The sequence below is a fragment of the Lampetra fluviatilis genome, chromosome 19 (assembly GCF_964198595.1).
Source record: "Lampetra fluviatilis chromosome 19, kcLamFluv1.1, whole genome shotgun sequence".
Lineage (NCBI taxonomy): Eukaryota > Metazoa > Chordata > Hyperoartia > Petromyzontiformes > Petromyzontidae > Lampetra > Lampetra fluviatilis.
In genome coordinates, this window is record NC_136293.1 from 3957331 (window position 1) to 3970810 (window position 13480).

The 13480-nt window shown below is 44.5% G+C and overlaps 1 protein-coding gene across 1 annotated transcript in view; it reads left to right on the forward strand.

Annotated features, from left to right (window-relative positions):
- Positions 1–13480, forward strand: part of LOC144937554 (neurobeachin-like) — a 525952-nt gene that overhangs the window by 273927 nt on the left and 238545 nt on the right. The window contains exon 11 of the mRNA XM_078864832.1: positions 9301–9409. Within this exon, the coding sequence (XP_078720958.1) occupies positions 9301–9409 (109 nt within the window). The remainder of the gene's footprint in view (positions 1–9300; positions 9410–13480) is intronic.

Consider the following 13480-nt stretch of genomic DNA (forward strand, 5'->3'; position numbering starts at 1 on the left):
ACAATAAACATATTATGGCAGGACTGGGCCCCACCACATTAATGTGGAATGTGCACCACACATGTGTAGAGGGGCAGTTTGAGTTGATTGGTTTTATATTTGTGATTTAGATATGTTTCACCTCCTTGATTATTACAATAGTAAATATGGGGTACCAACTTAGATTCGTTATTTTAAAACGGATAGAATTGAGGACCAAGGTTTCTGTCATCGTTTTTTAATGTTAAAGTTATCCGACATTTGCCGAGCGCTTTCGTAATTGCACACGTTGCACCGTGTGTAAACATGAGTGCACATTGCCCGGCTGTTGCGTTTACACTGGAATAGAATGCCAGGTGTCTTTAAATTAAAATCTACGCTCTGCTGGCTTCATGTGCAGCATAACCAGATGTTGTTTTGGCCGCTGTGAATGTAAATACTACTGTCTATACCTTGACTCCGTTTCCCCACACATGGCATGGTCGTAAAACACATGGCAGTCACTCCACTCCACTATCTTGCATGTACTATATAAATATTGTATATGTGTGTGAGCAGTTACCTCTGTCTGCACCTGATGCTGATGGTTATTATATATAGGACAGTTATAGACTTTGCTTGATGCATCGGTTTATGATGCATTGAATCATGCTACTATTTAAGGTTATTGAAGTACTACCGGCTCTGCAACCTCATTTCTCAGAACCCCTTAACTGTATGGCAAAACTCCTGTCGGTGTGCATTAATGTCATGTGGAACACACAATCCCCACCGTGCATGAAGTCTCATTCATAATATCCCGGTGTTTATGCATGTGCAGTGGCTGGAGGCTGTGCTGCTGTCCTTGTTACTGGATTGCAACAGCCCAGCTGTGCCTTTGCCGTGACTTCAGCCTCTTGCCAGGTGTATCTGTCGAGCTGCACCTGGTCTGCATGATGCTATTTCCAGTTTTCGTGGACTTTTCATTGGTTGGTGGACCGTAAAAGAAGGCAACCCATCCCAGCCATCCAGCTATCCATCCATGCATCCAGCCACTCCCTGTGTAAAAGGCACTTTCACAAAAATGGGTCTGCTCAATGCTATATCAGTTTGACAGTCTGAGATGCATCACTTCACATGGATGGGGCTGCTTTCTTGAATAATGCATTTGTGCTGGAACCCTTCCTTTTCAATGTGGTTCGTGCTGGACCAGACGTTTTGGTCGTGAAATGTACGTATGTTGAACTTCTTTTGCACCATACGTAGCCAACCATGATAATCGGAGGTGCAGGGGAAGGACAACAAACTGAAAACAAAACGCAGCTCTAAAGAAATTTGCTTCCCAATCTAAATTTGAAAGTGCACAGCTCAAGTAACTTCCTAATATCGGAAGGAAGAGCGTTCCAGGTGGCTGAATAAGCGCATCTGAAAGCACCACGTGACGCGTCACCGCCTTTCTTGGATGGCCATGATGAAACCACTGCTTGATAAAGCCTCCCGAAGCCATCGCCATCTCTCACAGCCCTGTGATGTAACAAACCACCGATAGCACCTGCACACTTGCAGACTTCAATTTTACGGAGGTCCATTTCATTCAACTAATGCAATTACAGGCCTTTGCAAGTCTCAATTCTGATTGTGATCAATGAAGCTTTTTCGAATATGAACAAAATAAATTTGCAGACGTCTGTTACGACTACACCCGCCTACAGAGGACTCTAATGACTTCACGCATTACCAAAAACAGGTCATGCTTTTTAAATACCGTCACTCTAACATGGCACCCAGAGGGGGAGGTGGGATTGAAGGTTTCAAAGTTACAAAAAAATATTTTAAATGGGCGCAAGCTTAAATAGACCCACACGTTAAAACCCCACAAGCGTTGCACCTCATGATGTTAAAATACATTAACGGGGTCACAGCCAAATGGGCTTGTGGGAGGAGGGCACACACATCACCAAGATACAATCGGACGTACAGACAAATGCAAGGGAGCTGCAGGGCATAATATTCAAGTTAACACCATTGTCACCCTCTGGTACATTCGGCAACCATGGGAAAGTTCAGAGGCCCGCGTTAAGAGGACTTGCCTGCAGGCTGCAAGGGTCTCTGCGTATTTGTCTGTATGTGTATTTGTCTATTTATTTATTTATTTTGACAATATACATGCTGGGAATATACACTGAACTTTGTGCATATTTTAACATGAACGGCATCGCTGTTATTTATATATATACAGAAATACTTAAGTCTGCAGTAAATCAGGGCACAGCAGATGTTACGCATATCGTTTCATAGGTGTGTATCAGGCACAATAAACCGAAAAATGCTGTAGTCAAATGAGCAGGGAGCCATTCCATTGGTCGCTCTGAGGCAGTGGTGGAATTCCACATACCTATGAAGGGTTCCAGTTTATCCTTTAGCCATATATCATTGACCATGGAATGATGATTAGCTGCATCAATCCCTGATCCAGATTTGAACTTGCAAATTTCCATCTGTGACTTGAACTTTATCTGGCCAGATTACACATATAAAATGCAGTATTGAAGCATTACGAGTTTTCTTTTAGACTTGCATGCATTATTTTTGTATTGGACACTAGATTAGCAGTGGTTAGTTTTCACGGGTTGTAGAAAACGTATCTGTTTTAAATGGCTTTTTCTAATATATTTTTAATCGTCTTTCTCACTTCTTCTTTCCTTGGTTGATGTTAAAGTATTTCCACTTTTCCATGCATAGCACCCTGAGAACGATCGTTTAAGTGCGCTTTATAAACTTAAATGATAATTATTACGAGTGCTGTTGTGTGGTATAATTCAAAGCAAAATCATTCCATGGCAGTTAGCGCTCTGCATGGTCACCCGGGTTCAATCACTCCGAAGAAACAACACTGGTAGAAATTGACACTTGAACCCACCAGGACATCACCTTGGTCAACATAGCCTCCAGTAGAAAGTAAATGCCACTTGTGATTTATCAACGTTCGCACTTGATAGACAACGGCTGGACGGGTTATTGGCCACACAAATGCCTCGTGTGCTGTATTGTCCTGAGTAGTCAACGTCACTTTTGATGTTTATAGTCGATGTGAACATTTAGGCGTTGGTGCTCGTCTCATTTTATGCAGCCCTGAGCCACTGGTGGAAATTCCACCGTCCTATGGCAGAGACGAGTCTTCCCCATAGGACGACTACCGTTCACTTGACCACAAAGTGGTAATCATTATATCGGTCCCCTGGGAGATGTTGCCCGAGTCAATCCCCCCACCCCCAAGCTTAACAGAAGCTCACGAAAGGCATTTTTCCTCTGAACGATTTAACTGGCCCAGCAAGGCATTGTCGTTGTAGCTTTGCATATGCATGGTGCAATCTGTCGCCCAATTATATAGTGCTTGGCAAAAATCCCGCAACATTTTCAGTCGTCACGTGTCTTCCGTGGAATAAATTTGTGTATAATTACGGCTCGCAGTTTTTTTGGAGGTCGCATTTAAAATAAATAAATAAATGAATAAATAAAATTAATGTTTCATGTTGGGTGAGCCATTTGCCAGCCAATAGCGGCACACGTGGTAATTGGTAGGGCGCCTGCAGCTGGTGTTGTGATAGTGTGGCATTGTAGAGGTGCCCTACTGATGTCCCTTTCTCTGGGGTTTCTGTCGCTCGCACACCGTTTGTTTGATGCAGGTTTTTATTTATTTGACTTCACATCAGGATTCGGTAAACAATGTTGCATGTATGGTGTATGTGTCTGTGCACACGTCTTGTGCATATGTGCTTGTACATGTGGAGCGGTTATGTCATGGTTAGCACACTACTGATCACAACCAATTACAGTGGGGAATATTTGAACCAGTTCTTGGCCCTCCCTCTGTCGGTCAGGTGCGTATTTCATAGGTGCCCGCTAAAAGCACTTGCCCCAATAGTCTTAAACACTCTACGGGGGATCATCTTCTTAGGTTTTTTCAGTAAAGTCACGTAGAAAGTAAAATAAAATAAAAACAAAAATCACGACGTTTCGGAGGCAACACAAGTCTCCGTCATCAGGTGGGACCGTCACAGCCAGATTAGCTGTATCAAGTGAGGCAATGATTCAAGATGTAATCCCTTAAAAGCGAGTTGAGGGGGGAGGGAGAGGGAGGGGGGAGCTCATCAGACTATGGTAGCCAATGAAAGGAACGTATCGGGAGGGAGGGGGGGCGAGGCCAAAAGGGTGGGCGATGGACGTGGAAGCGCTTGTGCGCAAGCGGCCAATTACTGCACACGCCAACACAATGGAGCGATTGTGCGCAAGCGGCCAGCCACTGCACCCGCCAACACAATGGGCAGAGAGGAGGAGGGGAGGTCTAATACACATGATAGACAAAAGAACGAAAATGATGATGGGTACAAACTTAGGGGGAGCTCATCAGACTATGGTAGCCAATGAATGGAACGTATCGGGAGGGAGGGGGGGGGCGGGGGGGGGGCGAGGCCAAAAGGGTGGGCGACGGACGTGGAAGCGCTTGTGCGCAAGCGGCCAATTACTGCACACGCCAACACAATGGAGAGAGAGGGGGAGGGGGGGTCTGATACACATGATAGACAAAAGAACGAAAATGCCCATGTTTATACCAATGCTGGCTGAACAATGAAGAGAGTACTGTTAAAATAACTGGGGATGTTAACACTCGGTAAAGTACAGTAAAATAGTGCCTGTCAGATAAGATGGTCCAAAAAATTTGTGATTAAGTCTTTTTTGCGTGGTTGATAACATCTTTCTAATGATTACAATGATTACTAAGTTTGTACCCATCATCACGGTTGAGTGTTAACATCCCCAGTTATTTTAACAGTACTCTCTTCATTGTTCAGCCAGCATTGGTATAAACATGGGCATTTTCGTTCTTTTGTCTATCATGTGTATCAGACCCCCCCTCCCCCTCTCTCTCCATTGTGTTGGCGTGTGCAGTAATTGGCCGCTTGCGCACAAGCGCTTCCACGTCCGTCGCCCACCCTTTTGGCCTCGCCCCCCCCCCGCCCCCCCCTCCCTCCCGATACGTTCCATTCATTGGCTACCATAGTCTGATGAGCTCCCCCTAAGTTTGTACCCATCATCATTTTCGTTCTTTTGTCTATCATGTGTATTAGACCTCCCCTCCTCCTCTCTGCCCATTGTGTTGGCGGGTGCAGTGGCTGGCCGCTTGCGCACAATCGCTCCATTGTGTTGGCGTGTGCAGTAATTGGCCGCTTGCGCACAAGCGCTTCCACGTCCATCGCCCACCCTTTTGGCCTCGCCCCCCCTCCCTCCCGATACGTTCCTTTCATTGGCTACCATAGTCTGATGAGCTCCCCCCTCCCTCTCCCTCCCCCCTCAACTCGCTTTTAAGGGATTACATCTTGAATCATTGCCTCACTTGATACAGCTAATCTGGCTGTGACGGTCCCACCTGATGACGGAGACTTGTGTTGCCTCCGAAACGTCGTGATTTTTGTTTTTATTTTATTTTACTTTCTACGTGACTTTACCGAAAAAACCTAAGAAGATAATTCCTTGCAGTCACGAAAGCTTCAAATCTAGAATCTACGGGGGATCTTTGTTTTTGTGTGTGGGATTGGTGGCGGAGTGTTTCCCGAACCGCACGACGAACCAGGCGACCTGAGTTCGATTCCTGCTTCTGGCCAGCAGGAGTAATGCATACAGTGAGGGAAAAAAGTATTTGATCCCCTGCTGATTTTGTACGTTTGCCCACTGACAAAGAAATGATCAGTCTATAATTTGAATGGTAGGTTTATTTGAACAGTGAGAGACAGAATAACAACAACAAAATCCAGAAAAACGCATGTCAAAAATGTTATAAATTGAATTGCATTTTAATAAGGGAAATAAGTATTTGACCCCTCTGCAAAACATGACTTAGTACTTGGTGGCAAAACCATTGTTGGCAATCACAGAGGTCAGACGTTTCTTGTAGTTGGCCACCAAGTTTGCACACATCTCAGGAGGGATTTTGTCCCATTCCTCTTTGCAGATCTTCTCCAAGTCATTAAGGTTTCGAGGCTGACGTTTGGCAACTCGAACCTTCAGCTCCCTCCACAGATTTTCTATGGGGATTAAGGTCTGGAGACTGGCTAGGCCACTCCAGGACCTTAATGTGCTTCTTCTTGAGCCACTCCTTTATTGCCTTGGCCGTGTGTTTTGGGGCATTGTCATGCTGGAATACCCATCCACGACCCATTTCCAATGCCCTGGCTGAGGGAAGGAGGTTCTCACCCAAGATTTGACGGTACATGGCCCCGTCCATCGTCCCTTTGATGCGGTGAAGTTGTCCTGTCCCCTTAGCAGAAAAACACCCGCAAAGCATAATGTTTTCACCTCCATGTTTGACGATGTGGATGGTGTTCTTGGGGTCATAGGCAGCATTCCTCTTCCTCCAAACACGGCGAGTTGAGTTGATGCCAAAGAGCTCCATTTTGGTCTCATCTGACCACAACACTTTCACCCAGTTGGCCTCTGAATCATTCAGATGTTCATTGGCAAACTTCAGACGGACATGTATATGTGCTTTCTTGAGCAGGGGGACCTTGCGGGCGCTGCAGGATTTCAGTCCTTCACGGCGTAGTGTGTTACCAATTGTTTTCTTGGTGACTATGGTCCCAGCTGCCTTGAGATCATTGACAAGATCCTCCCGTGTAGTTCTGGGCTGATTCCTCACCGTTCTCATGATCATTGCAACTCCACGAGGTGAGATCTTGCATGGAGCCCTAGACCGAGGGAGATTAACAGTTCTATTGTGTTTCTTCCATTTGCGAATAGTCGCACCAACTGTTGTCACCTACTCACCAAGCTGCTTGGCGATGGTCTTGTAGCCCATTCCAGCCTTGTGTAGGTCTAAAATCTTGTCCCTGACATTCTTGGAGAGCTCTTTGGTCTTGGCCATGGTGGAGAGTTTGGAATCTGATTGATTGATTGCTTCTGTGAACAGGTGTCTTTTATACAGGTAACACGCTGAGATTAGGAGCACTCCCTTTAAGAGTGTGCTCCTAATCTCAGCTCGTTACCTGTATAAAAGACACCTGGGAGCCAGAAATCTTTCTGATTGAGAGGAGGTCAAATACTTATTTCCCTCATTAAAATGCAAATCAATTTATAAAAAAAATTGACATGCGTTTTTCTGGATTTTGTTGTTGTTATTCTGTATCTCACTGTTAAAATAAACCTACCATTAAAATTATAGATTGATCATTTATTTGTCAGTGGGCAAATGTTCAAAATCAGCAGGGGATCAAATACTTTTTTCTCTCACTGTACTTGAACTGGTACTGGCTGCTCCTAGATTGCCTTAGTTTTTCATCTCTCAGAGTATGATGAACAGAGTACAACATGTCAACAGCGGTTTTTTGGAGTGATTTTCCCCTGTTCAGAGTATTCTAGAATTCATACCACCCACTAATGGCTGCAAATGTAGAGAAGAACAAACCCCGCTCTCGATTGGGCGGTGGAACACTTTTGACTTTCGCCTCGATATAAATAACGAAGAGTCCAGTGGAGTTTGGCAGCGGCTCCGTTATTTGGCAGTGGTAATTGTGGCACGACTGCTCATCACCTCTGATGCTCTGCGTCCCCGGGGTTCAGTCTCCCAGACCCCCCTCGATTTTGACTGTTTGATAGGAGCCCCCTCCACCCTCGGCCCTGCATGTCTAGCCCCATCGAGGACGGCTCCTGCCGTGCACCCATTTGCATGACGTCCAGTGGCGATTGATGGACTCCAAACGGCGCAATAATGAGGGGCCACGAGAAGGCCCCCCCCCGGGTTACCTCCGAAGAGCGCCGTGATTTAACGCCGCGACCAGCGGCACACCAAATTTTAAGACGCGCGATCGCGTGCCCCCAGCTGCCCGCTTCGCCCCCCCACTGGGGGGGGGGGGAGAGGGATGGTGGGGGGAACAGTTGCTCACCCCCCTGGCAATTTGAGGAAAGATGCTTTTATCAGCTGCGGGGTTGATAATGCACAGCTCCTTCTGCTGTGATTATTCTTATTATTGACGACTGGATGGACGTATTGGCAATGGAAATGGCTAATGTGTCCCCCTTTCTGGCGTGATTTGTCTTTGTTGAATACTTACGTGCCATACTTATTGACAGCAGCTGATGAAGACAACAGCTGCCTACCAAACCCATTGTGTGACTGTAATTGCAGTTAATAATAATATTTTCATTTTATATACCGCCATTATTGCTAATAGCATCCCATAACGCTATTGAAATAAATTTTCACTTTCGGGATAAAGTATGTGTGTTGTTCGTGTGTGGGTGTGCACGCACATGAATTTGGAATTTCATATAAAAGAAAACTATGAACTATTTGTTATTTTACCAGGTATGGTCCTCTGAGCTATCTAGCTCTTTTTCAGAAGTGACCAGGCCACAAATAATAACTCATCGAAGTGTCTTATCAAGTGTAAATTTATAGCAGGCAAATACTCTAAACGCTTGTTTCTAAATGAGCAATTACCCATTGCTCATCACACGACGACCACAGAAATCCACGTCGTATTTCTCGAACATTGTGCGCAATGCCACTGTTGATGGTAAGAGCCCAATATGAGTATCTGATACGATGTATAATCAACATCAAGACTCGGGAAATAAAAGGTGGCCATATGTGTATTTTTTTTATGGCCACACCACCCCCAACGTGTGAGCTGGCCTTCGTAAGTTAAAACATTGGAACACAGAGCTTGGTGGCCCAAAAAAGGCCCAGTTTCCAGTGTCCTAGGATCAGCGGCACGACCTGGATCCGCGTGGAAACTCATCACGAGTCCTGCGGCGCCATCTCCTTTAGCCCTGCCCTCTCTACCCTCTATGGCCAGGGCTAGATAGCGGAGAGAATAACTAAGTTTAATGTAGGCGTGAATTAGCTTAGCCTTTACTATGTTGAGTGTCTATTTAATTTTCATGTCTTGCTCTATGTGTATGTTTAACATTTTTTACACGAAACTGGGCCTGAAGTTGAATCCAGTGAGTACCATCACGGACAACGTGCACTCTATCAACGATTACCCTTTGGCATCACAACTGATTCCAAGATTGATCCATGTAGAGGTGTGTAACTTGGTGTGCTGGGTTGGATCAGTCAGTGGGATAGACATATAAGCGTAGACTGAGCCCCTGGGCCCTGTTCTGAACCAAGATATCCTAAACAAATGCAAATTTCTATATAAACGGGAGATGTGTTGTTTTTGTGTACATGTGTATTTACAGAACGCTAAATGCAAACCATGTTTATTGACAGACGCGTCTGTATTGCAAGCTTGTGGTGATAATGGCGTTGCTGTGTTTTGCTCTGTGTGTGTCCTGTAGCGGTACCCTGCTGGCATTTCTGCTGGACCTGCTCAAGAGCTCTGTGGCCATGCAAGAACAGATGTTGGCCAGCAAAGGCTTCTTGGTCATCGGATACCTGCTTGAGAAGGTGTGGTGGCTTCGCACATGAGCGCTCACACACGTGCGTGCACGTGTCGTACAACTGCCTGCGTGAACACGCGTTCACGTTCGTATGCGTGAACAGAACGAATGGGTGAACAGAACGAATGGGTGAAAATGTACCGAATAAAAGTTAACAGTACCCCTCCTCGTTCAAATGGGTAAATTGGCCTTGAGTCGTAGAGGAAATTGCACATTTTCACGTGCGTACTAAAGCCGATTACAAAAGTCCTCTGTGTACACCACACGGGGCCACGTCATTTCAATGGAGCTTAGCTATGCGAAGGAATAGGGTGAACGTACAACAAAAATTTACAATTGCGGGAAGAGCCAGCCTCAGTTTTTATTGCGCACAGAAGTTCCTCAAAGAGCAGCTCCGTAGGACGTGTTGGCTGATAACATCGCAAATCAGCAACCCTGGGAATAAGCTAAGATGCAACAGTAATGGGGTTTGATTTGTCATCTTCAGGTTGCTTTAATGCCCCTTGACGTAATGGCGAGCGCGGACTAGTGACACGTTTCCATGGCAGTCATCGCAGCCTGCCGCTAATGAGGATGGATTGTGAGCAGGGCCCGCGCATCAATGTGAAATAGTAGCGATGGTGGGGGGGGTGTGGAACTCTTGAGGGAAGTGGTGACACGTGCTCTCTACAGCCAATGGCAGTAAGACAGATGCATCAGAGTGGTAGCTAGAATTAATAATAATTAATAATAATGTGCATCACAGCAGGTAGGAAGCTGATGAGATAAAAAAAATATGTTTCAGTCTGGGCCAGATCTCTACTTACGAGAAGATGGTTTCTTTTGGAAAGCCCTGTGAGACACATTTGGTTGAGTTGAAAAAATGAGCAACCAGACTCATGCAAGCTGCCATGAGTCTGCTAGTAAGGGGCAACGATTGTCATATGGAATCCCAATTGAGAATTTTGTGAATAATTTTTTCGAATTTGGTAAATCTGGACCAGACGACAGATTTGATATGGTTAATATACCTGCCGTAATAACTATAGTTGCCTACCGGATTTGAACCATGAACCTCTGCAATATCACCTCCGATGATACTGTGCTGTGGCAACAATAATTCATACAGAGGAGACGTCCGATTTGCCGTTGCATGAACGTATATGCTTCGATAAATTATATTTGTGGTGGTCCATGCTTGTATTATGGCCCAAAACATTGTTTGTAAAAATTGCCCACAATTCTTTCTTTGTAAAACGACATTTTGATGGTTAGCTTGGCTCTTCTGTGTAATGTTTTTTTTTACAAAACATGACAATTCCATGAAAATAACTGCAGAATTACGATGGAACACAATGCATGAGCAAGCATTGTAGGCTTCTCATTAAAGCACAAATGATGGAACATCAGGTCAAAATGCATTGCCAGCTTTTGTTGAACTCTAGGTTAAAATTTAGGACAGACAAAATGTGCCAGCCGTGCCTATTCCACCAGTCAAAGTGAACACCGGGGATGCTGTGAGGGCATCATGTTCATCCAGTGGAATTGTCCCCAGACTTCATTAATTGAAGGCTCCTGTTGTTGTACTGACCTCCTTTTGTGGGGGCCCACAGAGCTCCTTCGGTCAATCAGTGCTGACCTGGTATTCCATGTATCACTTCTGGGTGGATTATGGACAAATCGACCCTGACTGGGATTTAAACTCATAAACTTTAGGTTGTGGATAGAGGGCTCCAACCAACTGGCCAGATTGATATAAGAGCCACTATAGCTACCTTAAGACGTGTGATTTAAGCAAGTAGCCATGTCACTGGGACGATTACCCAAATTATCAAATCAAAGGGCTGATTAGCTGATGGCATCTGTACAAGTTGGACGCATGGATGTCTCTGCACCAGTGCCTTTAATGATCCCTTTAGTTCTTCCAATGCATGCCATGTCTTGTAATGAGCAATGTGAAATCTTTCTGAGAAAACATCTCTCCTTCCATAATTTCTGCCAGAGATACAAAACAATATAGATTTTTTTTGCCGTTTCATAACCCGCCTGGGTGGTGCTGTATCAGAGCGTTTGCCTCGCAATCATTTCATCGTTGTGAATTCAAATCTTATTCGGGAATTGACGTGGCCCATCTTCCAACCGAAGTTGATAAAACGACGAAACCCTGTGTGGAAAGGCTGCAGCGGTTGTCTTATGGAGAGCCTCGCCCTGGCTCGAGGAATAATGAATCTCCACTACTGGCTCCGGGCCAATAGCATTGATGAAGCACCCGCGCAATGCTTGTCTGTATAATGTAGGCTCATCCGCAATTATATCCAATTTTTATATCAAAGTTACGTCAAGAACCAAAGATATATAATTATTCAAACCAACGTTCAGTTTCTATATGTATTCAAAGGCGGAGGCTTTGGCGGTTTTTTGGGTAATGATCGTGTTCATGTAATGAGCCAGAATCTTTGAGATGCTGGGCTCAAGGCAAAGGTTATTTCCCTGGATGAAATAAATACGTATATACTCGCTGCCCTTATTCAAGGGAAGTAATAGAGGTCTGTTGAGTCTAGCAAAGGTCAACCAAGCTGCCATGTACAAATAATAAAGAAACCTTTTTGGTAAAATCAAATTCTGAAATATACGAGTCTCACTCACCAAACAATTGGAATATTGAGAATGATATTGAGTGAGCTGAGACCACAATTGGAGGTAAAAGTTGATTAACAGTAATATGTGGACATAATGACATGAATCGAAATAAAGTATTTAAATTAAATATGGCTTGCGGAACTGGAAACTATTGTAATGTCTCTAATTCATAATTGGATAGTGATTTTTATGAGACCATTCTCAAATGGCGTTGTTAATTTCATGAGCTCGACAGTAGTGTTATGGAGTTCACATGAAATAGGTCGTAGAAAAATCACTTTAAAGTAGTCCAGGTTAGCGAGGCATCGAGTAGCAGTGAAACACAAGAGGTTATTTTTAATATTACTAATAACTGTGTACATTCTCTCATTAAGTAAGGCGTTATGGGATATAGCAGCTATCAAATATAATAGACCCTTGTTACAAATCTTGGTTCACTTTCTCAGTTAAGTGAAATGTTACGGGATGTAATAGTAGCGATGGAATATGAGATGCTCCTACTATCACAAACCACTGTGCACATGAACCAGTGGAGAGGAATTCTGGGATAGAGTGGTCATCAAATACAACACTCTTAATTATTTTAATCACTGTGAACATTTTCCAGTGAAGTGAGATAGTAGCTATCACAAGTCAGGGGCTCGCAGTGTCGCCAATTGCTGTGCACACTCTGGTGGAGTGGCAAAGCGAAAGAAGGCTCCATGCAGCAAGCAGAAGTTGCAAAGTCAGAGGTCAACTCAGCCTATCTTTTCCCAGAGCTCAATAGAACGTGCATCACTTCGTAGTTTATCTATGCACGACGGGCTCAAGGCCACTAATTTAGATTAGCAGTGCCCAACACTGCGAACATCACCGAGACGCCTTGTTTCGTTTTTTTTGCCATCTGCAAATTTTGTCGTCCGATGAGAACACATTTGTATGTTTAGGCTTGGAAAGGTAAATCAAATGGGGTATTCAGTCTATACTTTCACTCCAACTCATTCACTAGCAAACATATCTTGTTTAAAATGAAAACTTTTTTTATTGCAATGTGCCTCATCGTCAGTGCAAAGCTGCTTTGTGAATCATTCTGGAGATAATTGTTCAATGCAAGCATTTGCCAGAGCATCTGGCGATAATTACAGATGTTAAAAAATACACAAACGCATGTGTTGGCACAAACTCACACAATGGTAAAAGTCTTCAGTGTGTAGCTATCCAGACTGTCAAGGCAAGCACTTTTAGCAAGCACGCCATTATTGCCTGCAGAGTGCGCAAGGGCCGCTCCTATGCCCAGCGTTGTCTACCCAATGCTGATGGTTACACACTCAGATGCACGTACTCATTTAAGGCTGAGTTGACCTAGAAGAGGCCCAGGACAAGTTCAGATGCCACTGGTCACCGGTGTGTATAGCCAGGAATTGAAGGTGGCTGGGATGCAGTGGGGGAAAAAAAACACTCCTTCACTGCCCTCTCTGCT